The sequence below is a fragment of the Garra rufa genome, chromosome 3 (assembly GCF_049309525.1).
Source record: "Garra rufa chromosome 3, GarRuf1.0, whole genome shotgun sequence".
Lineage (NCBI taxonomy): Eukaryota > Metazoa > Chordata > Actinopteri > Cypriniformes > Cyprinidae > Garra > Garra rufa.
Genome location: NC_133363.1, coordinates 32452429 through 32478613, shown reverse-complemented (window position 1 = coordinate 32478613; position 26185 = coordinate 32452429). Strand labels below are relative to the sequence as shown.

The following is a 26185-nucleotide window of genomic DNA, read 5'->3' as shown; positions in this document are numbered from 1 at the left end:
TCACGGTTTCTTTGTAGAAGAACCAGTCATCTCTTGAATGATATGTTGTTGTAATTGATCCCTTCCATATCACAGTAATTGCAGTGATAGGAGATACTGCTACCTGTAAATGTGACGAGGGGCTGCTGACAGCTTGTGTGAATCACTGAAGAGATTAATTATTACAGGCGGCGCTGTGGGCTGGGACAGGCAGACACACAGACTGCACCTGTATTCTATTCCAGCGCACACCCGTCCTCTTCCTGTGTGGCTAATGGCGTTGTCCCGGCAAAATTAATTAACTGATGTACTTCCGTCTGTCAGGAGGCCCTGCACAATTAATCACGTGGGGAACGAGACAATGCAGGGCACCTATAAATTCAATTCACAAGTTTCAAGCGCTGTGAAGACCTCAGTCTAAACCCAATGGATTAGATGTCAAGTGGCTCATAACTCAACAGAAGGTGCTGTAAAATCAAGTTCATCTTAAACCAAAATATGCCTGTGGAAGTCTAGGGGTCACTCGTCTCTCAATTTGATGTCGGTGCTATAAAGTGTTCGCTGTGAACCTGTGGCTTTGCGTCATGCAGGCTTCCTCATTTACATTAATTAATGCATGAAGACTTCTTGGCATGGGAAAACGATGTCTAAATGGGTTTGTGGATCCTTGGGTGTTCCTTAAATCATCCTAGATACATTACTTTGTGCAGATGTTTGTATGGATGTAATATTAACATAAAGGGATAGTTCTCCCCAAAATGTCCTTATTTACTAAGCCTAATGCCATCCCAGATGCATATGACTTTTTTAGAAAATGAATCCATGTTTTTGAATCCATTTAAGCGGAGTCTTCATAAATCACACAAAAGTGAACACAATGGAAACGGAACAGAAACAGAATGGAAAATACTAACCAACTAATAACACATTTTTTTTAAACTATAAATGATCATTTCTGGTCTTAGACTGTCCTAGACGTGTTTGTTTTGCTTCAGAAGACATTGATTCATCAACTGGGGTCATATGGATTACCATTGTGTTCCCTTTGTGTGTTTTTTGAAGTGTGAACTTCAAGGGTTCCATATGCTTAAAAACATCATCTGAAGAAAGAAAGTCATACACATCTTGAGGGTGAGTAAATGATGAGAGAATTTTTAATTTTAGGTTGGAGTAGGATCATTCACCCCAAAAAAATGAGAATTCTGTTAATTAATTACTCTCATGTGGTTCCAAACCCGTAAACCCATTGTTCATCTTCAGAACAGAAATTAAGATTTTTTTTTAAATGAAATCCAAGAGCTTTCTGACCCTGAATAGGATGGGATTTCATCAAAAATATCTTAATTTGTGTTCTGAAGATGAACAAAAGTCTTAGGGGTTTGGAACCACACGAGCGTGAGTAATTAATTGACAGAATTTTCATTTTTTTGGGGTGAACTAACCCTTTAAGTGCTTTTCTGAAAAATAACTTAATTGGTATTGTGCAGGACACCCAACCTTATTGTGGAAGACTTATATTCGTGATTGCAGGATCTAAATAATCTATGATTCACACAGGAAATCATAAACGTGGCTTTCTCCAAAGTCCCGTTAAAACAAGTCAGTTCACTTGGCAGCCATATTCTTAACGCCCACAGAAAGCTATTTCCAGCTTTGCAAGTTCAGCTCATATTTACTTGAATGGGGAAAGACAGAAATCTCTGCAACAGTTTGTTGAAATTACATTTAAGTGACATATTTCAAACCAGGAATCAAATCTGACGACAACAGTAGTATCATATTGTGCTCATGATTTCTTCTATTTATATATGTACTGTACAAGTGTCTCTGCTTTTCAAACAGACAGGGTCATCCTTTGCATCAATTCATTTTCTAGTTAGAAAATTATTCATGCAAATTCAACACCTGTTTAACACAACAACTCAATGAATATTAAGCTGTTGTTATATCCAACTTTATCTTCAATGCAGAAGTAAGCCTATAGGTGAGACTTCCGGTTCATTAGCCGCTATAGGGAAATAACGAGAAGAATAAAAACGTGCTGTAAACGGTAAAACTGTTTGCTCTACAAACCAGTGTGCTCATAATTAAAATAATATGGTAAGACACACCAATGAACAATATCAAGCAGCAAAACAAGCTGTTTTGTATAGCTAAAAATAGCTGGACGTGGATGAGACTGGATGCCTGACCCATAAAATTTACAAATGGCCGCCCAACTCATTAGTACTATTGGTGTGATATGAACAAAATATTGAAAACATAGTTAGAGCTTATGCATCCTAGGTCCTGTTTAACAATGTATCTCACTACCAATCAAGGCTTAGGCCACAAGTCAGAAATCCAGTATTTCTATTTATGTAACATATTATTACGTCTCAGAAACAGCTTATTATATACGGTTTAAAATGTAGTTCAATGCTTAGACAAGGTTAACATCTACTCTAGCAGAGACCTTATGGCATTCTATGGTATGGATACACCAGCTGTTATTAGTCTGAATACAGAGAGAGAAAGAAAGAAAAACATGTATATATAAATTATAGGTTTTGTGGAAATGAGCATTAAACCAAAGCAAGTAATACTGAAAAGCACAGTTTAAAAGTCCCCACACTTGACACTTTAGAAAAAAACATTTTATTTACATTTACAGCATGTACCGTATGAACTACAATCTCTGGTATTTTATATATTTTTTTATGGTTAACGCTTAGTTAGCTGTATCCCCATACAGTAGCATTATGAATTGATCAGCAAGTGTGTAGTTTGACAGAAATATTATTGGTTATTTTTCAATAACAGTTCTTGTAGAAATATGTCAATAAAGAGACATTCTCTTGCCAAAAAAATCACTTCAGTTCAGCATAGAAATCTAAAATGAGTTACCAATAACAAACAAATCACAAGAAGAAAACAAAAGAGAATCTGCTTAGTCCAACACCACAGATTTTCTATGTAGGCCATGTAGGTATCAATGATCTAGTCATAGTAGCTTCTGTAACTGATGCAGTGCTCGGGAACACTGAAGCAGATAGGAGCAAGCTAGCATTCATATACAGACCCTCTGAAAACAGAGACATTTTAGTCTTTTTTTCAACAGCTTTTTTCTGCTGTCCCAATTTATCCCACCTATTATGTACAATAAAAATGGTAGGAACATTTTTTAATTGGATACAAAAATTAACTAATTAAAAAAACACATATGCTGGGAAGCAACAGTTTATCCTTTTATGAAATGTTTAACGTGGTTACAATTCATCTTCCATATATGAACAGCAAAGAGGGTGAAAGTAAAACTCCGCTGCCACCAAAAATGAAACATGTAAAATTAAATATAAAAGGAATCAATACGTTTTCTTAAAGTGCCCCTATTATGCCTTTTCAAATATGATATTTCATGTAGTGTGTCATGTAGCTGTATGTGAACATAAACTATCTGCAAAGTTGTGACGCCGACAGTGCACGATAAATGAAGTTTTTGTCTATCAAAAAAAAGAGTCGGCTCACATTCGCCTAAACGAGTCGTCAGCAATTCGAATCTTTTTCTGTTACGGCCACACGTCACGAACTACCACATTTGCATAATGTCCGCCCACGTTCTATGTCGCGAACAACTTGCCCGCCCACAAACAGTACAATTTTCACGTGGATTACATCATGCCAAGAAGACGCTGTATCCTGCGCTTTGAGAGTAAATTTGTTTTATATGCCCTTCTGAAAGATGAATCTACAAAGAATGAGTGGATACCATTCATTTTTTCAACAACACCTCAGCAGTACAATTCCAATCTTGTGTTGTGGTCATTTTACTGATGACTGCTTTAGTTTTCCAATCTTCCAATCAACGTGGGATTCACCAAACGCTTGGTTTTAAAAAATGGATCAGTGCCCAGTTTATTTGGACCGGCTTGCTCCTCTGAACTTCTACCTGTAAGTAGGCTATGATTAATAATTGATGATTGTATTTTCTAGCGATCGTTCAAAATATGTCTTTGTGTACGTTATGGTGTTGTGTTTAACAACCACGCACACGTCTTGGTAACCGGCTAACTTGCGTTTCTGTAGTTCTGTTGTTCAGCTGTGAGTGCAATGTAGTCTAAAAATTGTGATTGATGCAGCTTGACTGTCTGTCTGCCTTATTAGTTTAAGTAATGATAATGATAAACGATGGCTTAACGCAGTGTTATGCATTATACAATGTTGAAGTTCACAACGTAGAGGTGTGCCCGGTTCGCTTACAAAAGTGAATTGCAAGCACTTTCCACAGTTAACATATGACACTTACCACTGAGAAACGTCCTGCTCCAGTCATGCTTGCAAAACAGTTTCTTGTCGATGTGCCACTTCAACCATTTCATCGTCAGACTCTGGCTCGAATTGATAGGGTAAAATCGAGGCCATCTTTTCTATGTATTGACAGGTCTCCACAGCTGTCATTCAGTTATGGCAATGGGCGTTTCGTTTTGCGCTGTAGCGGTAGACCAATCTAAAAGGACTGCGCCATCTGACCAATCACAGCAGTGAGGGCTCACGGAAAGGAGGGGTTTAGAGAGACTGATTCTTCGAACTGCTTCACACGAGTCGTTTACGAATCATTTAGAAACGGGGTAAAATTAAATCTATTTTTGGAGAAAACTAAAGTGTTTTTTGAACTTGCATACATGTAAACCTGTTTTAAGAGACTCATAAAACAATATTAGCTATCTTTAAAATGGCATAATAGGGGCACTTTAAATCCTGTCACATTCAGTAGATGATTCTGTTAATTTAATGCTAAAATGTAAGATTAAATCCTTACATACACAATGCTGTGTGATGAATTCCCTGCTGGCAAACACATCTATTCAAAATGACTTGTCAGCACATGTGATGAATTAGAGGTATATACTTCATGTACCGTTCTGATGCCTTTGACATATGAACCTATTAGGTTTACTTCAGCAGTTGACTGGTGAGACCAGTATCACATCTTCTTATCATGCCGTCCAAAATGATTAAAAGGGGGGAAAGAGACATCACACATCAGCTTTTATCAACGCTGAGAAACATTTTGAGAAAGCAATAGACAAGCAGGTAAAAAACAAGAGTTTCATGGTAGGGCATATAAGCACACAACTCTTTGCACATATGGACACAGACACATTCACACACTCATCATCATCATCATCATGTTAGGTGAGGTATGCAGTTGCCAGTCAAATAAACCGTTCCAGAAATAAAAAGCGATTTTTTAAAATACAGAATAGAATGAATGTAACATTCCATAGACAAATAATAATTCACAAACATACAAAAGCACACATACACAATAAAAAACAGTGGTTTACAAATCACGTCTATTGAAAATAATGCAGTTCTCAAATAAACAAAGCTCTGGGCTGCACTCTGATTTTGTCCAGTGTGTGGTTTTTTTTTCACTAGGTCATTGGTTTCCATAGTGACATTAGCAGGCTATTTTTATTTCATTATTTATTTCCCCATAGCCATTTTTGTCTGAAACTCGCACAGCAAACAATCTTAGAAATCATGTTCCCTTGTCCTCAGCCACTCAGGGTTATTTCATACCTTGCATTTTATTATCATACTATTATATCCCACACACATGTGGCATTGGGGCTATAATAGTACTAGCCTGATGTTCACTGATGTATAGAATTCATTATTTATTCATAGGTTGTTGGCATTTAGAGATATAAACAGATTTGCAGATTTTGTGAAAAAATGCAGAATTTCCAGTGCCGCATTATAGATAGTACCTTGACTTGAGGACTGTAATTCAAGGCAATTATGCAAACCCATTTTCTGAATTGAAGTTAATTGATGTGTGTTCAGAACACTGGCTTCTATAAATACTAGAAATGTTTCCTATCCCACAAGCTGCATTTGCAGCATAATCCAGGCGCTGACAATGAAAGCTTTCCCTTTTTTTGTTCAGTAACAGGATTTTTCATGGGGAAATGTAACCATTTATACACCTCTCTCGATCCGCGCCATCCATCAGGCCCACCATTCATATCTAAGTCTGCTGTTTTCAGTGGACAGTTTTTGTTTCCAGTATCTCAAAAAAATGAAAACACATTGGTGCAACAGGATGTAATATGCCTAACTAAAAAAAAAACACACTCTCTCCTGCAGTTACCTTAATTCTACCAACACATGAAAGCAAACCATTCATTCCCCTAGTTTACAAAATGTAGAAATAAAAGGAAAAGAGTAGATCTTTTTTGTCTTGTGATTTCATGATACAGTCACTTCACATATCTTTAAATAAATAAGATTTGTAAAGACACTTGTTAAAATAATTATACATACACCCTGGCTCTCGCTGACATTGCTGAAGGTCTTAACACACACTGTCATCTTCATTACGACAGTGTGTCCACAACCAAAAATTAAACAGCATTAGTAGTTCAGTTCATCCGACATGGTTAAATTTGTGTCTCCTGCACGTTATCCTTTGAGCTGGCTTGGATTAGTAAAGGTTCATGCACTGAACTATGCAGCGAGCTGAGAGCGGACACATGGTTATATTTGTACGAGTTATAGTGGTTGTAATGCTCATGCTCCAGAGGAGGAAGAGTCAGGTGACTCTCCATGGCCGGAACCCTCGTCAGCTCCTCGTGTACATTGATGATCTCGATGGTGCGGGCCGGCCCATCGTGATCCTGCTGGTGGTGCTGCTTGCGCATCTTGTAGAATATTATGAGCATGACGGCCGCCATGAGCGTGATGGCAACAAAGCAGCCAATAATGATCTTGGTGGTTTTCATCACCTCCTCCAAACCATTGAGAGCGCCGTCAATGTCTATGTCAGTCACGGGAATGGTGTACGCTCTCTCGGTGGCAATAGGTGTTCCCCTTGTGGTTGAGGAGGACGCCCAGCCGAAAGAAGGCTGCACAGGTGTCCTACTCTCCCCATCGATAGAGGTTTCAATTGTCTCTACAGTGACCGTAGTGAAGTAACTAAAGCCGCTGTTGTCAACAGACGTCACATTAAGGACAGCAGAGGCTGAAATGTTGCCTAGCATGTTGGTCACGATGCAAGTGTAGGTTCCCGTGTCCTGGATGGTGACGTTGGTGAAGTTTAACGTTCCGTCGTTTTGGACAGAGATGCGCATCTTGAGTGCCCCATGCGTTATGATGGAGCCATTTGGTGTTAGCCAGCTGACCGAGGTCACTGAATTCGTCCGACATTTGAGCTCTGCCGCCATTCCTTCAGTCAAATTGAGGTCGGCAGGCGGCTCGACGATAACGGGCGCGTAGCACTGAAAGTAGCTCTGATCTAGCTCGCCGATGTAGCGCCCCTTAAAGCTGGGAGGGGAATTGCAGCGGGCGCAGCAGCTGGTGTTCGTCGGAACGGTCTCTCTCAGCCACCAGCTCAGCCAAAGGATGTCACAGTTGCAGTTCCAGGGATTGTGATGCAAATGCACTCGCTGCAGGTGGTGCAAAGGCGTGAAGAGATCATGGGGCAAAAAGGAAAGGTTGTTGTGAGCCAGGTTGAGCTCTCGCAAAGAGTGCAGGTCGTCGAAGGAGTTCCGCTCTATGGTTTGGACTTGGGCATGCATCATCCACAGCTTCTGAAGATGGACGAGACCCTTAAAAGAACTGGGCTGAATGACGGTGAGCTGGTTCCCAGACATCTCCAGCTCGTCCAAGCGAATCAAGGGCTGAATATTGGGGACCTCTTTGAGGTTACACATGCCCAGATTCAGGTAGCGAAGATTACTCAAGCCCTGAAATGCTCCGCTTGAAATGTAGGAGAGCCGCTTCAGCTCTCCCAAGTCCAACCGCCGTAGAGAGGGCAAGCGACTGAAGGCATCAGACGGTATGCTCTCAATAGGGTTATTCCTAAGCCAAAGCTCTTTCAGTTTTGATAGATACTCAAAGGCGCCATTTGGGATGGTCGTGAGGCGATTGTCAAAAAGCTCCAGAGTGTTAAGGCTGGTCAGCCCGTTGAAGGCGCCGATCTCGATGTTGCGGATGTGGTTTCTGCTAAGCTGAAGAATCTCAAGGTGTCGCAGATGCTTGAAACTGTCTACTTTGATGACCTGGATCTGATTGTCCTGAAGGTTTAGATACCGTGTGTTGGTGGAGACGCCGTCAGGGACATCCTTCAGACCTCTGCGTGTGCAGATGACCTTACTAAACTGATTACTGCAGGAACATACGGACGGGCAGGTTTGTGCTCGTACCAATCCAGCGACGACAAGCAACTGCAGGGCTAAAAGCAGGAGAAATAAGGGGTCAAACCAAGCCCCTTTCCATCTAGGACCTCTCAACATCTGGCGCTGATGGTAAGAGGTCATCTTGTTCAACATTCATAATTTAATGCCCGCTGATTTTCTCTCCCCAAACATTTATAGGCAGTCTGAAAAAGAGGAAAGAGGAAAATAAATCTGTTAGCAAAGTATGTCATGTCGAGTTGTCAGCGTAGCATGATGACAGTCAAACAGAACATCAAATTCCGCTGATGTTCTGCAATTTATCAAGAAGAACATTCGTCTGTCAAATGGAAATGCGTGTACATTTCTGATCTTCTGATGATGTCAAAGAAAAACAAGCATTGCTGTTTAGGAAATGCACATGAAATGTGTTTTCCAATGTGATTGATGAATTGTGCATCATTACTGTCACTGTTAAATGAGCCTGTACATGGAAGCACACATCACAATACATTCAAAGAATAAGTGACTCAAGGATGACATTTTTTCATTTCTTTCTAGCAAACCTGAGCTTAGTCAAAACTTCCTGCAATTAACACAGGGGAAAAAGATGGTGAAAAACTGGGTTTTAGTTAGTTTCAAAAGTAAATAATAATAACAATTTCTTAAGAGGAACATCATTTTCTAAGAAAAACTAGCCACAACCAGTAAAGTGAGTTGATGTGACGTTACTTTAATGCATACAAACAAGATAATTTTTGTCCATTTGTTTCATGTGCCTTGAATGTGAAATTCCCTAAACCATTCCTGAATCTTTTATGCTCTGCAGTAAAATGAGATATATGGAAATCATGTCACAGCAAGCTGTCAGAGAGGTGGATTAAGGTGCAGACAGGTCCATCACTGAGCATATCTAGGAGATAAGGATGTGTGTTTGGCTTGTATTTTCGGCGCTATGTGCTTGCACATGCTATGAAGATACATAGCAACCGAATTGTCAAAACCCACAAGAAATGTGCCACTGCTACAGCACACACTAAATTTAAAATCCCTTCACCCTGCAAGTCTCCGCTCTCATTACCTGCTCAAGTGTTCTTATGAAAAATAAGATGTCTTATTACCTACGCTGTTTGCAAATAGGTTACTATAATCAGTATTGCTACAAATAATGAGAGAGAAATAAAAGGAAAAAATAGATTCAGGACATTCAGGCAATTGAGTATCTTGAAATACATAGAAATGCATTCATTCAAGCAAGATATGTTCCAATTACTCTCATAATCTCTTAACACAGTAGGACATGAAATAAAATATGAGATAGAGAGCTTTCCGATCAGTAAGTCGCATGACACAATAATAACAGCAAACTCAATGCATGAGTGGGCTGTATGTACAGTATTATACAGTAAATAAATGTTGCAGATGATTGTGAACTTGACTTTTGTCAGTATTAGATTAGTCTGCTGTTAGAAGCAGTCTGAATCCAGACTGAAAAAATATCACATGCTTGATGATCAGTCAGTGATGATCAAGTCTCCTTAGAATAAAATTAATGATTCAATTTGAATTATTCGTCCTTCTTGTCTGTGATATCCTATTATATTGTGAAATGTCTCGGATGGTCTCACTGTGCATCTGTGCTGCTGATCATCTTATAAAATTGTTAAAACTCAGGACTCTGATTGATTTAGTCACAGTGAGACGTTAATCTCACTAGTAGGCAATGAATGTTAGTTAGCAGCAGCAGTAATTGACACCTTACTGTGAGAAGCTGAGAGAACTTCCAATGGGCGCACATTTAATGGGATGCGTGAGGTAATCAGGGCATGTCCTGGCAGGGGCCTCTTTTTCATTACCAAAAATAACCAAGGAATTTACAGAGGCACACACTAATGTCTTAGGTATTGATTGAGTGATTAGTTCGAGGCCTGCATCAAAAAATTAGAGCCACGAGAATTAGTCTAAAATGTAAAACTAACATTATCATGTCATTAATTACATAATAGCAATCCACACATCATCCTACAAGCACAAGTATAAAATAGCAAGTCGTAGGCAGTAATTAAGTTTTCTGACACACACTTAAGATGACATTTTCACAATTTTCACATTCAAACTCACGGATTTGACATATTTCAAACCAGTCTCTATCTGTCTGATTGTGCAAGGGCCTCATTATGCATTCAGAAAAAAGGTACAAAACTGTCACTGAGGAGTGAGGACAGTTCTAATATGTGCTATAGGTACTAATATGTACCATTTAGGGGTACAATTTTTAATATGTACCTTATTAAGAGTGTATGTTGTTATATACTAAGCATTTATTAGCAGAAGTTACAGTTAAAAGGAAGGAAAAACTATGCATTAAGAGACAGGGGTGTAAACATTTGAACAGAATAAAGATTTTTCTATCTTTTGAATTTATAGATCAGGGTAACTTATTTTGTCTTCTGGAAAACATGTAAGTATCTTGTAGCTTCTGAAGGGCAGTACTAAATGAAAAAATATGATATTTAGGCAAAATAGAAAAAATGTACACATCTTCATTGTGTTCAAAAGTTTACACCCCTGGCTCTTAATGCATCGCTTTTCTTTCTGAAACATCAGTGAGCGTTTGAACCTTCTGTAGTTCCATATTAGTTGTCCTCAGTGTGAAAATATGCAAAAATCATTGTTGCAAAGGGTTCAAATAAACAAAAATGCTAAAAAACACAGCATTTGTGGGACCTGAAGGATTTTTCTAAAGAACTGCGGGCAGTTTAACTGTTTAGGACAAATGATTTATGAACCACTAACACTGAAAAAAACAGCTGTGGATCATACAGGTAACAACACAGTATTGAGATTCATGTGTATGTAAACTTTTGAATAGGGTCATCTTTATAAATTCAACTATTATTTTCTCTTGTGGACTATATGTTAACGCCTTTTATGTGAAATATTTTTTTCAGGTCTGTTAAATAAAAAATAACATATTTTATTATAACATATAACTTATTTTGGTAAAACAACATTTAGCAGATTCTGCAAAGTGTATGTAAACTTTTGACGTCAACTGAATATTATGAAGATCTAAATAATTTGATATTTGCATAATATTTAGTTTCTTAGAAAACTGCTGCCATTTCCTATAGGAATCAATACTTTTTTTAATCACAAGCAATAGGAGCATTTTATTAATCCTAAGCAATTTCAAAATTATTCAAACACATATACAAGGCTTGTCCTTGCTCTTTGCTTCTGATGATGATGAATCTTGAGAGTGAGGCACTAATTTAATGCATTTTGACTGAATTTTTCCCTGCAGTACACTTTCCAAAGCCTGCATATTCCTTGAGGTCTCTTATGCCAATCAAATTAATTACTTTAGTGCTCCACAGATAAAGCTTTAACGCATATATAATAACACCCACACACACAAACACACGCACAAATAAATAAAGATAAAGATGAAGCTGATGAAACAGATTCTAGAGTAAACAAATTAAAATAAGCTTGTTTATAAAGTTCAAGATGAATATAATAAAGCAACGTCAATATACAAATCTAACAAACAATGTGTTTTTTCAGCTTTTTTAGACTAATTTATTTTAATATGTTCTCAAACAGACAACCTGCTCTTGCTTAAACATTATGTTCACATGAGTGCTACAGTCTAAGCTCATTCGCAATCAAAAAGCACGGCTGAAAGAGTCCTGTAGGTTCACTGGTGGCTGATATCAATCTGATAGCCCTTTGAAATGCTAGGATTTAGAGGTTAAATGAGTGGACTGGCAAATGATGAATGTTTCTTTTTTTTATCAGCTCCTATAGGACACTGGGAGGAACACTGATTAAAATCATTATATCAACTGCACTCTATTGCACTATTGCTCATTATCATTTTATGTTGTTTATCACCAGATTACAAAATAAATATTTTAAAAACAAATAAAAACAGCTCATAATGATCTGAATGATTAACCGAGAGTTCATTTCTAGCAGGGTTATGTATTTGGTGGTAAATCAGCCAATTAATATTCACAGAATCTTATAGCTTATCCTTGCGAGCAATCCTTCGGTACACTGTGCTCCTCTGTTTGTTATCTCAGTAAATCTCTGTTTCCTACATTTAGGACGCCAAGGGTCTCCACAAGGACATCAATCGATTCAGTGATATGGAGGAACATACATCCAATGCTGTCAAGTCATGGCTGTGTTATGAGTACAAAGCACACTAAACAAATGTGCACCTAATAAAATAGCTGTGAAATATTTAACGCTTTCAAATAAGGTAAATGGTATGTGCGTAATTTCTCTTTTGCATTTTTATTGTTGGGGTTAGAGGCAACATAAAATTGCATAAACAGTTATTAACTACATCTAAATATTATGTAAAAACACAAACACACAGTACAATGTTGTGGAGTGTGCTCTGCTTACTTGCCCTAGAAGTATAAAAGGACAAACCAAACAACACGCTAAAGTGAGTTCTCAGGAGACATTGTGTTGGCTCCTCAGGACCTGGAAACAATGGCTTACAGAAAGGATTTTGCTTATGGGATGCTTGCCAAGGTCTTTACTTAAATGGGAAGACTATGTTGAAGCCAAAGCAGAGGCTTTACAAATGGAAGCCCTCCATTTACATTTACAAAGACTGAAGTGCACAATAAGTACATGTCATGTTCACCTTGAGTACACAATAACATTAAACAATGGGATAAAACTGACGTTTCATTCTGAAAGAGTGTGATTTCAAAGCAATTATGAAAAGTATGATCCTTCCGCAATCTATTTCACGCTCATTAAAATTATCGCAGTGTTCCAGCTCAAAGAAATCAAACCTTTACTGCATTAAACAACAGGGAATATGGTTACACAATTAAATCCAGCATCTGAACGTCAGTATATTCTAAAGAGAGTGATGCACATCTTTCAAATGATCGAAGTCCCAGCCTACCGGTGTGTTTAAACAAGTAAAAAATCAATAGCTTACTTGCCTCTTAGAAGGGCTTTTCAAGCAGTTTAGCCGGAGAAAATAGATACAAAACGAGGGAGTAATGCAAATTACTCCCACATAGATCTTCCTCGGCTTCCTCTGCGCATCCAGTAGGAGTCTTATGCTGTAAAGTCATTTAGACTGAAGCATCTATGGCCAGGTATAATCGCCATAATCATTGGATTGTGCCAAAATAACTTATGCTGCCTCCATTATCATAATGACACTGATGAATAATCAGATGAAATGGCCGTAATCACTCTTTTTTTCCCCCTTGCTATTCTCTGGCTGTGTGGGTGGATCAGGCTGCAGGGAAATATTGTCCATAGATCTAATGTTCCCTCCAAATATGTCTAAAGCCAAAACTTTATAATGTTAGTAACTCTAGATTAGTTTTGGTCTCAAGAAATGTCGTTCTTGTCATGTTATCAGCTGCATTTGCACTTGGTCTTGTCTTGGTCTCAGACTAATACACTACACGGTTTTCAAAGTTGTCAGATCGCTGTTTTTTTCACACTACATGACTGTTCATGAAGCTGCTGTGGTTTACACATTACAGGACAGATTGGCAGCCATGGGTTACACCATATTTCTCTATAGGAAGAATCCCATACTGCATCGTTTACAAAATGCATACGCTAGAAGAAACTTGCGATCCAGTTTTTCTTTGTGCTGCAGTGTAAAAAAAGAAAAAGAAAAACAGAAATATTCTTTGCCCTGTATCCTGTTCTCTCATTGGCTGTATGTCATAGCTGGTGTCAATTTAAGTCATAACACAGGCTCAGAGACAGATATAAGGCCTGCTAAATATGTGCCTTTATATTGTGCCTTTTTTTATAATTCACACTATGCAATCTTCCATAGATTACTATAGATTTTGTGGATTGATCGATCTTCAGAAAACTGTCAGAGAGTAAAAATTGACCCTAAAACATCCATTGTAAACCCGGTTTATAAGGATTTAATTTCAGATCACTAAATTGCAGATGCAAAAACTATAACATATTAAGATGTTCAAAACTATCGTATTACTTTAGCTCGACTAATGTTTTCTAATTTGAGTGATACCCGTAGGTTTCTGTGGGAATTTTGAGCATGCTGTGGTGTCATTACCGGCTAGTAGGCTATATTGCTACATTATATCGTATATGAGGATGTTATAGCCTTTTCTCACAGCAGCTGGAATAATTAAAATTATTAATTTGATTTCAGATTGTAATCCAGAAAGGATTATGAGTTTATGAAACACATGTGACTGAAATTAAATTATATTCCAGTTTTAAAAGTGCTTCTGATTACAGATAGACTATGAGGGATTCCATAAGATTTGTATTTGAAAGAGAACCAGTTCTAAGGAAGAATAAATAGCTTTTTGGGTTAATATTTTTTTTTATATGAAATTATAATGGTTTGACAATTAGAGATTATACTGTACAGAAATTGAAATCTAGGCTACATGCTAATACACACTATATAAACATAGTCACGCAATCATGATGTTATTGACACAATTTGAACAATTGAACAATTTGGGAACAAAGTGTATCGTGATAATAGTTTACAGGGTTTGATGTGATGTGAAAACTTGAAGTTCAAATAACACGTTGTACGTAAATATATACACTTGTTTCTAGTTTTAGTTTTGATTGTTACTTATGTGCTGAATAAATGAATTGGGTTGACATTTTGGTGATATTTTTGACACAAAATGTCTCCAAAATGTCCCCCTATTAATTAAAAAAAAAAAAAATCATCAATTAAAAGCCTACAAAATTCAAGATACGATTATAAAAAAGTACTTGTATGAGATCATGTTTTTTATATTCTAACATATGATGTAATTAAGCTTTAAAGGGGTCATCAGATGCAAAACTAACTTTTACATGTTGTTTGAACATTAATGTGTGTTGGCAGTTTGTGTACACAACTACCCTACAATGATAAAAATCCACCCAGTGGTATTTTTTTAATCTTTAAAAGTAATACCCCCTTTTTAAAATCAGGTCATTCTCAGCTTCTTGTCGTTGTGACGAAACACAGTTGATTGACATGAGCATCTTACCTTAGACCCGCCCTCACCGAGCTGAAACAGTCCGAATATGGAAGAGGCAGAGGATAACGTTACTTTCGTTTTTAAAAGGAAAGCGCCGATCCCGATCTACATATGCGTCTATGTTCGTGTGAATCAAGCTTCACCCACAGCAGAAGTGAGTATAAGGGTTTTTTATGCAGCTTTGCAAATGGCCTTTCATAATATTGTGCTTGTTGGCAAGTTTCGCCGATAAATGCAGCTAAATGCGGCTAATGTGGCTAAAATAAACATTACACCTCCTAATCCAACAGCAGAGAGGGGCGGGGCGAGCAGAGCTCATTTGCATTTAAAGGGCCCATGCAATAAAATGAGCTGATATTTTGCAGAGCTGATTTTGACAAGGTAAAAGGGTGTTTTTTTACACTAATATTGAGAATTTTTAACCAAAGTATATTAGAGACTTTTTATTAAGACCCTAAATAATCATATGAACTTGTGGAAACTGGGCAGCCGATGACCCCTTTAACACTTAACACTTTACAATAAGGCACATTAGCTCACATTAGTTAACTACTTTAGCTAACATAACTTAAGAAAAAAATACTTCTATAGCATTTATTAATCTTAATTTCAACATTCACTGATGCATTGTTGAAATCAAAAAATGTGCTTGTTAACATTAGTTAATGCACTGTAAATTACTGTAAAATGAACTCAATGAACTTCATTGTTCATTCATGTTAGGTAATACAGTAACTAATGGAACCTTATTGTAAAGTATTACCAATTAAGCAATATCACAAGAGCAAGAGAGCTGTTTTCGCAAACTAGCATGAGTGCAAATGTGATACTGATTTTACACAAACATTCGATAAACAAAAAGGTATTATTAAGTGACTTTTTAGGCTTTTACCCCAATAAAAACAGTTCTAAACAAACCCATAGCAGAACTGTTGTGTATTTCTAAGTGACACACACCACTGTTTTGTTACTGACTTAGCTTGATTTAGCTTCTTTGAACAAATCGGTTGAATAAATGATTCTGTGACTCACTCATTAGGTGATTTGCCACCACCTTCTGCTGGTTTTAGTTTCAAATTATTTAGTTATACTTATGTTTCATCATATTTCTGTCCACCTTACTTTTACCATAAGAGCAGCTGAGGCCATTTGTAAATTTTATGGGTCTGGCTTCCGGTCTCATCCACGTCTAGCTATTTTTAGCTGTACAAAACAGCTCATTTTTGCTGCTTGATATTGCATGTCTTACCATATTATTTGCATGTCTTACCTTATTGCATGTCTTACCATATTTGTTAATGTATTATCCTAAATATGAACACTGGTTTGTAATGCAAACAGTTTTACCGTTTACTGTGTGTTGTTATTCTTCTCGTTATTTCCCTATAGCAGTCTTCCGCCTTGAAAAATAAGGTGGATATTTAAAATGTAATATTTCAAATACTGATCTTATAACATTGTTTATGCATTTGTAATTGTAGTGAAAGTTACTTATTTAAAAAAATAAATAAATTCTTAGGCGGTAAATGTGGATCTTTCAGATGAACTTCAGCTGGTCTGGTCTTGGTCTTGACCTGGTCTTGCTCTGCCTTATTCTTGTCTTGGTCTCAGTTTAGGTGGCAACACCAGTTAGTACTGGGATCCCCTTATGGGATCCTGCTAACATTCATCTACAATTGTCTAGCCTTTAATTATATGTTCACGTAATTACTATTGATATTTGATCATTCAGTTACTCTTGCAGCTTTTAATATCACTACTAATAGTATCAATCTGATGAACTTGTTAAAGAAACTACCTCAGAATTATCATTAGCTCAGCCCAGATACCCTTGGGCCTTCAGCCGAGGGCTCAAACTTTCAGGAGTTTGAGTCTGCGGAGATAAACATAGGCACAAACACACAGAGAATCACTTGCAATTTAATTGTTTTTCCTCTGGCCTATTAAATCAAGAAAATGAAATTGCAATCATTACTTGTAAGCATGTTAGCAACCCTCACTTGGGAAATTATGACCTTCCACAGTTAATTTAGTCACCTATTTATATTCACAGCAAAAGAGAACTTGCATTCTCTAATGAACAACACTCAACTCTGCAATTCTACAGGGAAACTCACAGTTATAGATGAGTTACAGATATTGACTTAAATCAAATCCGCTGTCTATATTTACGGCCGGTTGCTAAATCATTAGAGGACCCCATGCCGATAGTCAGTTTTATGGTCGTGCGATGGCCTTAAATATTGACTGGAATCATTTAACCATGAGATATGGCATGTACTGTCCTACAGAAGGCTATTTGGATTTGCTGGAGAATAGATGGTGCAGTGCTGTATTAAGCACGTGACTGCAAAATTGTGGCGGAAACAGGCGGTGGGGGGTAATTCATTTGCTGTGGGATGGTGCACCCCCATGTTTCCTGATGTCGTGAGGGCCTTGTTAGCAAAAATATTGGTGCACTTTAAACTGTCAGGATTTCTGCCAAAAACGCATCCCACAGCACTGCAGCAGGTTAGTAAGAAAAAGCTGGTTAGTGAAGATTTAATCACCATCTTGATCATGTTCTTGCACTGAAACCATAACGCCATAGGAAATGAAACTAAAGCACGTATAGTTCTGTTGCGCCAGTTAACGCGGTTACTGAAAGCAGCTTTCGACAAATTGATGTTGTTGTGGCACCGAACATTTCTGTGTAGCTATTCTGAACACGCTACGTGGGAACATCAGGACTTTATCAGATTTGCGCATATAATGGCATTAGTCATCTTCATCACAATAGACCCTAGCAGATAATCTTTTAGAGAGGAAGTGTTCGAACGACTCGTATGTGGTTCTCCAACCACATCCCTGGGAGACAATCCATATTGTAATGGGCTAAGTTGTTGAGTAAGAATACAATTACTAGACAAAGAGAGACTTGGCAGGAGTCGGCCTGGGTGGAAATACACAGCTAGAGGGATGAGCATCTCGTATTTTCTCATTGTGTTTTGGAGATTTTTTTAGGGAGCTGTTCACAACTCAACTGTATCTATGTGAAAATACAAAAATACATTACAAAAACTCCCCCAAAATTATGTTAGTTACACTAACTTCCGCTTAGTTAAACACTCATTGTCCCTGCTGTTTCCCCCTGCGGTTAATCCAAAGTACTTGTAATATCTGTAGTGACAGAGCACAAGACGCTTCTTCCAGACTATGCGAACAGAGCGATAACTCCTGGCCTGGCCCCTTCAGTTTACTTCAGTGTTCAAATTGAAAATCAGGGAGGCAGAGTGCTGACCATGCTAAAACACAGCAGACAGCAATCTTTAAAAGCGCACTGCACTGACCCCTGAATGCAATATAAACGAATCCAGAATCAGAGGGACTGTACCTCATGAAATATGAAATGTAAAATCAAGAGTCACCTTTCAACATGTACCTGCAGTATTCTAGACCTCACACTATGCCCGTGTGCACAAAATATACTGTACAATGAGAATCTTATATATTGTATTAGGACCTTTTTTAAACCTGGAAAGTTTTTGCACTGAAAAATAATGCAAAGAATGCATAACAATATTAAAGATACTGCACTATTTTAAGCCATTGATCCAATGTTATTTATGCCAGTAAATGTAAGGCTCTTGGAGTTCAGCCTGCTCAAGTGCATTAAAAAAATAAATAAATAAATAAACAAACAAACAAACACATTTTTGACTCCAACTGTTATGCTGCCAATATATATTATTTAATAATAAAAAATGACACTAGAAAAATGAAAAAAAAAAAAAACTGCCGCTCAAAAGTTTGTGATCAGTAAGATTTTTAATGTTTTGTAAAGAATACTGGAAAAAAATATAGTAATACTGTGAAATATTATTTTCATATAATCTACTGTTTTTCTATTTTAATATACATTAAAATCTAATTTATTCTTATAATCAAAGATACATTTTCAGCATCATTACTCCAGTCTTCAGTGTCACTTGAACCTTCAGAAATCATTCTAATATGCTGATTTATTATCAGTGCTGGAAACTGTTGTGCTGCTTACTTTTTTCAGGATTCTTTCTTGAATACAAAATGAAAAAGAACAGCATTTATTAAAAATATAAATCTTTTCGAATAATACACACTACCGTTTTAAAGTTTAGGGTCAGTATATTATTGAAAGAAATGAATACTTTTATTCAGCAAGGGCAAATTAATAAACGTTGATAGCAAAGACTTATATTGTTAGAAAAAAATTATATTGTGAATAAATGTTGTTCTTATTCATCAAAGAATCCTAAAAAAATCTCAGAGGTTCCAAAAGAATATTTGTCAGCACAACAGTTGCCAACACTGATAATTGTAATTATAAATCAGCATTTTAGAATGATTTCTGAAAGATCATGTGACACTTAAGACTGTTGGTGCTGATGAAAATTCAGCTTTGCATCACAGGAATAAATTCCATTTATATGTATTATAAACTATATATTAAGTATATATTATATACTATATTAGAATGTATATTAAAACAAAAAACATTATATTCAATTGTAGTAACATTATATAACAGTTTTTTTCTGTATTTTTGATCAAATAAATGCAGCCTTGCTGCAAAAAACATTACAAGTCTTACTGATCCCAAACTTTTGAGCAGCAGTGTATGTTCCTCTTAGGAAGCTAGGCCGTTAGATGGTATGTGGAAAGCTTTTCCTGTGATCTTGCCACATCTCATGTGCGCAGGTGCTTTTTACACACTAGAAACGTGTTCAAAGCACAACTGGTTGCTGTGGTAACAAACACTGATGCGTAAGAGTGAGGGAAAATATCTGATACTGAGGCTATATGTACAGTCGTGGCCAAAAGTTTTGAGAATTACATAAATATTGGAAATTGGAAAAGTTGCTGCTTAAGTTTTTATAATAGCAATTTGCATATACTCCAGGATGTTATGAAGAGTGATCAGATGAATTGCATAGTCCTTCTTTGCCATGAAAATTAACTTAATCCCGAAAAAAAATTGCCACTGCATTTCATTGCTGTCATTAAAGGACCTGCTGAGATTATTTCAGTAATCGTTTTGTTAACTCAGGTGAAAATGTTGATGAGCACAAGGCTGGAGATCATTATGTCAGGCTGATTGGGTTAGAATGGCAGACTTGACATGTTAAAAGGAGGGTGATGCTTGAAAACATTGTTCTTCCATTGTTAACCATAGTGACCTGCAAAGAAACGCGTGCAGCCATCATTGCATTGCATAAAAATGGCTTCACAGGCAAGGATATTGTGGCTACTAAGATTGCACCTAAATCAACAATTTATAGGATCATCAAGAACTTCAAGGAAAGAGGTTCAATTCTTGTTAAGAAGGCTTCAGGGCATCCAAGAAAGTCCAGCAAGCGCCAGGATCGTCTCCTAAAGAGGATTCAGCTGCGGGATCGGAGTGCCACCAGTGCAGAGCTTGCTCAGGAATGGCAGCAGGCAGGTGTGAGCGCATCTGCACGCACAGTGAGGCCAAGACTTTTGGAAGATGGCCTGGTGTCAAGAAGGGCAGCAAAGAAGCCACTTCTCTCCCAAAAAAAAAATCAGGGACAGATTGATCTTCTGCAAAAAGTATGGCGAATGGACTGTTGAGGACTGGGGCAAAGTCATATTCTCCGATGAAGCCTCTTTCCGATTGTTTGGAGCATCTGGAAAAAGGCTTGTCCGGAGAAGAAAAGGTGAGCGCTACCATCAGTCCTGTATCATGCCAACAGTAAAGCATCCTGAGACCATTCATTTGTGGGGTTGCTTCTCATCCAAGGGAGTGGGCTCACTCACAATTTTGCCCCAAAACACAGCCATGAATAAAGAATGGTACCAAAACACCCTCCAACAGCAACTTCTTCCAACAATCCAACAACAGTTTGGTGAAGAACAATGCATTTTCGAGCATGATGGAGCACCGTGCCATAAGGAAAAAGTGATAACAAAGTGGCTCGGGGACCAAAACATTGAAATTTTGGGTCCATGGCCTGGAAACTCCCCAGATCTTAATCCCATTGAGAACTTGTGGTCAATCCTCAAGAGGCGGGTGGACAAACAAAAACCCACTAATTCTGACAAACTCCAAGAAGTGATTATGAAAGAATGGGTTGCTATCAGTCAGGATTTGGCCCAGAAGTTGATTGAGAGCATGCCCAGTCGAATTGCAGAGGTCCTGAAAAAGAAGGGCCAACGCTGCAAATACTGACTCTTTGCATAAATGTCATGTAATTGTTGATAAAAGCCTTTGAAAAGTATGAAGTGCTTGTAATTATATTTCAGTTAATCACAGAAACAACTGAAACAAAGATCTAAAAGCAGTTTAGCAGCAAACTTTGTGAAAACTAATATTTGTGTCATTCTCAAAACTTTTGGCCACGACTGTAGTTTGAGTGACAAATGGAGCTCAAGCGCGGTTCAGGCAGAACACGATGTGACAGCCAGCATCAGCTGATGCTCAGCTGATTGTAACTCTTCCCAGTACAATTAAATCAGTTAATCCATACTCACACTTGCCTTAGTCTGTCACAGAGACAAGTGCCTATCCTCCTCCATCCCCAGCTCCTCCTTTTTACAGGCACATGATCACGTAGCATCTTGTCCACAGAAATTAACAGGTCTCATTTACTGACCTGTATCACTTCTGCATGGAATGTTATATCTGCATATACAAAATTCTGGTAAAAGGCTTTGGGGAGTTTCCAACTGAAATACTGAAAATTAGTAAATTCAGGAATTTTGCATATTTTTTCATATATGTTGTTTTTGATCATGCATATGCTCATTTGTTTCTGTGAAGGACCCAATTAGGGGTCATTTGCAGTTCCTCAACTTTACCACAGTCACTCTATCCTACCAGCTAAAGTTTTTAGCGATTTCTCTGAGAAACTTACACGTCAGTGTTTTAAGTCTGGATGTCCTGTACAGAGCACATTCAGGGCTTTACAGAGATACCAAATAATTGGGCGTTTCACCATGACCACTCCCTCTCCTTGGTCTTTAAAAATGGCTGACATTAATTTAGTGATCAAATTTAACACCCTTATGGAAATATGATAATATTTTGTAATGATAATTTAAATCTGAATAATTTTCACTTTGTTTCTTATAAAACAACATCTCAGGAAAATGTTATGGGGTTTCAAATTAAAATATTACTTTCTGTTATGAAACGGACATTAATTTAATGCATGTCCACTGTAGACTTGGTGCATGTTTTTTACACATTTTGGGAAACACAACAAGTGAATAGGGAAAGAAATTGTATTTCAATATTGCTATGAAATATTAGACATTATTATGAAAATCTTTCCAATTATTACTCCCAGTATTACACTTATTTGTTTATAATGGGAAAACCTGTTCATGGCCATTTTACACAATTTTTTTTCATAAAGAAAAATGTATTATCAAATCATTCTGTAAATATCTTTTAAAAAATAGTTGAGAATCATCTTTATATAAAGTTTGGTATGAAAAATAAAAATTGGTTTGTGATTAAAACAAAATTGGACTGTTTTTGCCTTTTTATGTCTAGTCATGTCTTTTTATTAAAAAAAAAAGATTTTTTTAAAGCCCCGATGTCCTCTGCAGAGGACATAGCATAACATATAAATAAAATATCATTTTTCAAAAATATTTTTTCAATTTTGTCCTTATACTCTAAACCAATGGTTTTCAACTCTGGCCCTCAAGGTCCACTTTCCTGCAGAGTTTAGCTCCAACCTTGATCAAACTCACCTGCCTGTAACTTTCTAGTGATCCTGAAGACCTTGATTAGCTTGTTCAGCTGTGTTTGATTAGGGTTGAAGCTAAACTCTTCAGGAAAGTGGACCTTGAGGGCCAGAGTTGAGAAACCCAGCTCTAAACAATGTAATGACATGAAAAAAAAAGTAAAATCTGAAAACGTCTCGGGTTACGTATGTAACCTCGGTTCCCTGAAGGGAACGAGACGCTGCGTCGCAACGCTGGGAACGCCTCCTGCGTGAGCATGTCCTGAATCATGTGTGCAACTAGTCCAATAGGAGTGTGAGACGTCACGGGCGTCATGACGTCACCGACTAGGAAGTATAAGAGCATGTACGGTGAAACACAGCGCCAGCTTCTGGAGACAGCAAGCGCTGCAGGGATGCCGAAGTATGGCTTCGAGACGCACCGTCTCGTTCCCTTCAGGGAACCGAGGTTACATACGTAACCCGAGACGTTCCCTTACAGGTAACTCAAGCTGCGTCGCAACGCTGGGAATGAGAATACCCATGCTGCCATAAGAAGAAGCCTGTCCCAGCCGGTCACGGCGAGAGGACGAAGGAGCCAGGAGAGGCTCTAAGATCCAGGCCATAGTACCTGGTAAAGGTTAGGGGTGTAGACCAACCCACTGCATTACAGATGTCAGCAACAGCAAGGCCCGAAAGTAGGGCTTTAGAAGAAGAGACGCTTCTAGTAGAATGAGCCTTGACTCCCAAAGGTGAGGGGAGACCAGAGGACTCATAGGTTACTGTGATGGCATCCAAAATCCACCGACTTATGGAAGGCTTAGCCTCTGGACGGCCTCTCCTCGAAGGGCCGTAACAGACCAAAGGTTGGTCAGCCTTCCTCCACAGGGCAGTTCTGTTTACATATGCGTCCAGTGCTTGCACTGGACACATACAATTAAGCTTCACCTGGTCGATCACCCGAAAGGGAGGATGAAAGGCCTGCAGCACGACAGGCCGTGGTGCTACTGTGGGGACCTTCGGAAGGTACCCCACTCGGGGGTACAGAAAAGCTTTGGCCATGCCGGGCGCAAAGTCTAAAAAGGAAGGGGCCACTGAAAGGGCCTGAAGATCCCCAACCCTCTTGAGGGAGGTAATAGCCAGCAGGAAGGCAGTATTAAGAGTGAAAAGACGGTCGGAGACCTCTTCTAAAGGCTCAAATGGAGGCTTGCATAGAGCGTCATGCACCACAGCCAAGTCCCAAGGAGGGACGCGAGAGCTTGCTGGAGGTCTCAATCTCAGCGCACCGTGGAGGAAACGTGTAACCAGGGGGTGTCTGCCCACTGAAATGCCACCGAGAGGGGTGTGGTAAGCAGCTATGGCCGCCACATACACCTTCAGGGTGGAGTGGGTCAGCCCAGTGGAAAGACAGGCCTGTAAAAACTCCAGTACTGTACCAACTGGGCAGTTAACTGGGTCTAACTGGCGATGTCCACACCATGAAGTGAAAAGTTTCCACTTCGAGGCGTACAGTTTCCTCGTAGAGGGAGCTCTGGACTGGAGGATGGTCTCCACAACCTCGGCTGGGAGACCAGAAGCTATGAGTTGTGCCCCCTCAGGGGCCACACCCAAAGTTTCCATCGCTCCGGGCAAGGGTGGAGAATCTCTCCCCCTGCCTGCAAGAGCAAGTCCAGTCTGACAGGAATCTCCCATGGGGAGCCATCTAGGAGGGATATCAGATTTGAGAACCAGACTCGACCCGGATGAAGAAGAGAGAACCAGAGAGGACATTGCGCATTCTCCTGAGTCGCGAAGAGGTTCACCTGAGCCTGGCCAAAAACTCTCCAGATCTGCTTCACCACCTGTGGGTGAAGCATCCATTCCCCGGGCCTCAGCCCCTGCCTCGACAGGATGTCTGCTCCCAAATTGAGGTGCCCAGGGATGTGTACTGCTCTCAGCGAGAGGAGTTTCCCTTGGGCCCACACAAGGATCTGGTGCGCCAGCTTGTACAAGGGGCGCGAACGCAGACCTCCTTGGTGGTTGATATAAGAGACCACCGCTGTGTTGTCGGTGCGCACCAACACATGGTGACCTCTTAGGTCTGGGAGAAAGTGCTTCAGAGCCTGAAGCATGGCCATCATCTCCAGGCAGTTGATGTGCCACGTGAGGTGATGGTCCCTCCATCGACCATGACCACTCATGACCGCTCCCCATCCAGTGAGAGATGCATCTGTCGCAAACGTGATGCGGCGACAAGGAGCTCCCAGCACTGGGCCCTGAGTCAAGAACCAAGGCTTCCTCTACATGTCTAAAGCACGAAAGCATCGCCGTGTGACTTTGATCATGCAAAGTTGATTTCCCCTCGGGGAAAACCCCTTGGCTTTGAGCCACCACTGTAGAGGTCTCATGTACAGCAGACCAAAAGGAATCACGTTGGACCCAGCTGCCATCAGACCTAGCAGTTTTTGAAACTGCCATACAGTGAGTGACCGGCCCTCCTTCACTCTCACGACCTGGGTGCGAATTGACTTGATACGAGCGGGGGACAGGGTTGCCCGCATCGTGGTAGAATCCCACACCACACCGAGATAAGTGGTTCTCTGAGCTGGAGAAAGCACACTTTTCTTGGCATTTAGTCTTAACCCCAGCACTTTTATGTGTGACAGAACAACATCTCGATCTCTGGATTTGAAGGAACAGCTAGCTGGGAGTCCCGAAACTGGGGACTGAGAGACCCTAGCTGTTCGAGGGACCTCCGAAGAGGTCGCGAGCCTCCTAGCACCGCTACGAGATTGGGCGGGGACTGAGAGATATGCTCGCTGGGGGCCACTGCGCCCTGAAACACCATAGGTGGCAGGGTTAGCAGGGTGGCCCCCTGAGGACACTGAGGAGAGACGGGCACCATAAAACGAGGTGTGAACCGCTCTTTCCCAGAGGGGACTGTCCTCATTGGCCCTGGGCCACAACCATCAGGGCTTTTTGGCCGAGCTCTTCTTGGCCCGCAGAACTTCCCTCAGGTCAGTCTGGGGCTTTGAGGAGCTCGCCTTAGAGCGCCGCTGGAACTCCCACTCCCTGCTCTGCGGGGGGAGATGGGAGGCAACGCTCTGCTTCTGTGCCTCCCTGTGTGAGGAGCCAGGGGGCCGCTGGAGGACGGCGAGGGAAAAACCGCTGGAACGCTGCCGCTTGACGTTGCGCCTCCTGGTGCCTGTCGATGACGGCGCTCACAGCGTCGCCAAACAGACCAGAGGGCACAAGCGGGGCGTCCAGAAGGAAGACCCTGTCTTTTTCTTTAATATTAGACAGGGTCAACCATAAATGTCTCTCC

The 26185-nt window shown here is 39.5% G+C and overlaps 1 protein-coding gene across 1 annotated transcript in view; it reads right to left on the bottom strand.

Moving 5' to 3' along the window:
• Window positions 1–2610: 2610 nt before the first annotated feature.
• lrrc4cb (leucine rich repeat containing 4C, genome duplicate b) overlaps window positions 2611–26185 on the bottom strand; it is a 38118-nt gene continuing 14543 nt past the window's right edge. Inside the window, exon 2 of the mRNA XM_073835933.1 lies at window positions 2611–8347. Coding sequence (XP_073692034.1) covers window positions 6408–8297 — 1890 coding nt within the window. The 5' untranslated portion in view covers window positions 8298–8347 and the 3' untranslated portion in view covers window positions 2611–6407. The remainder of the gene's footprint in view (window positions 8348–26185) is intronic.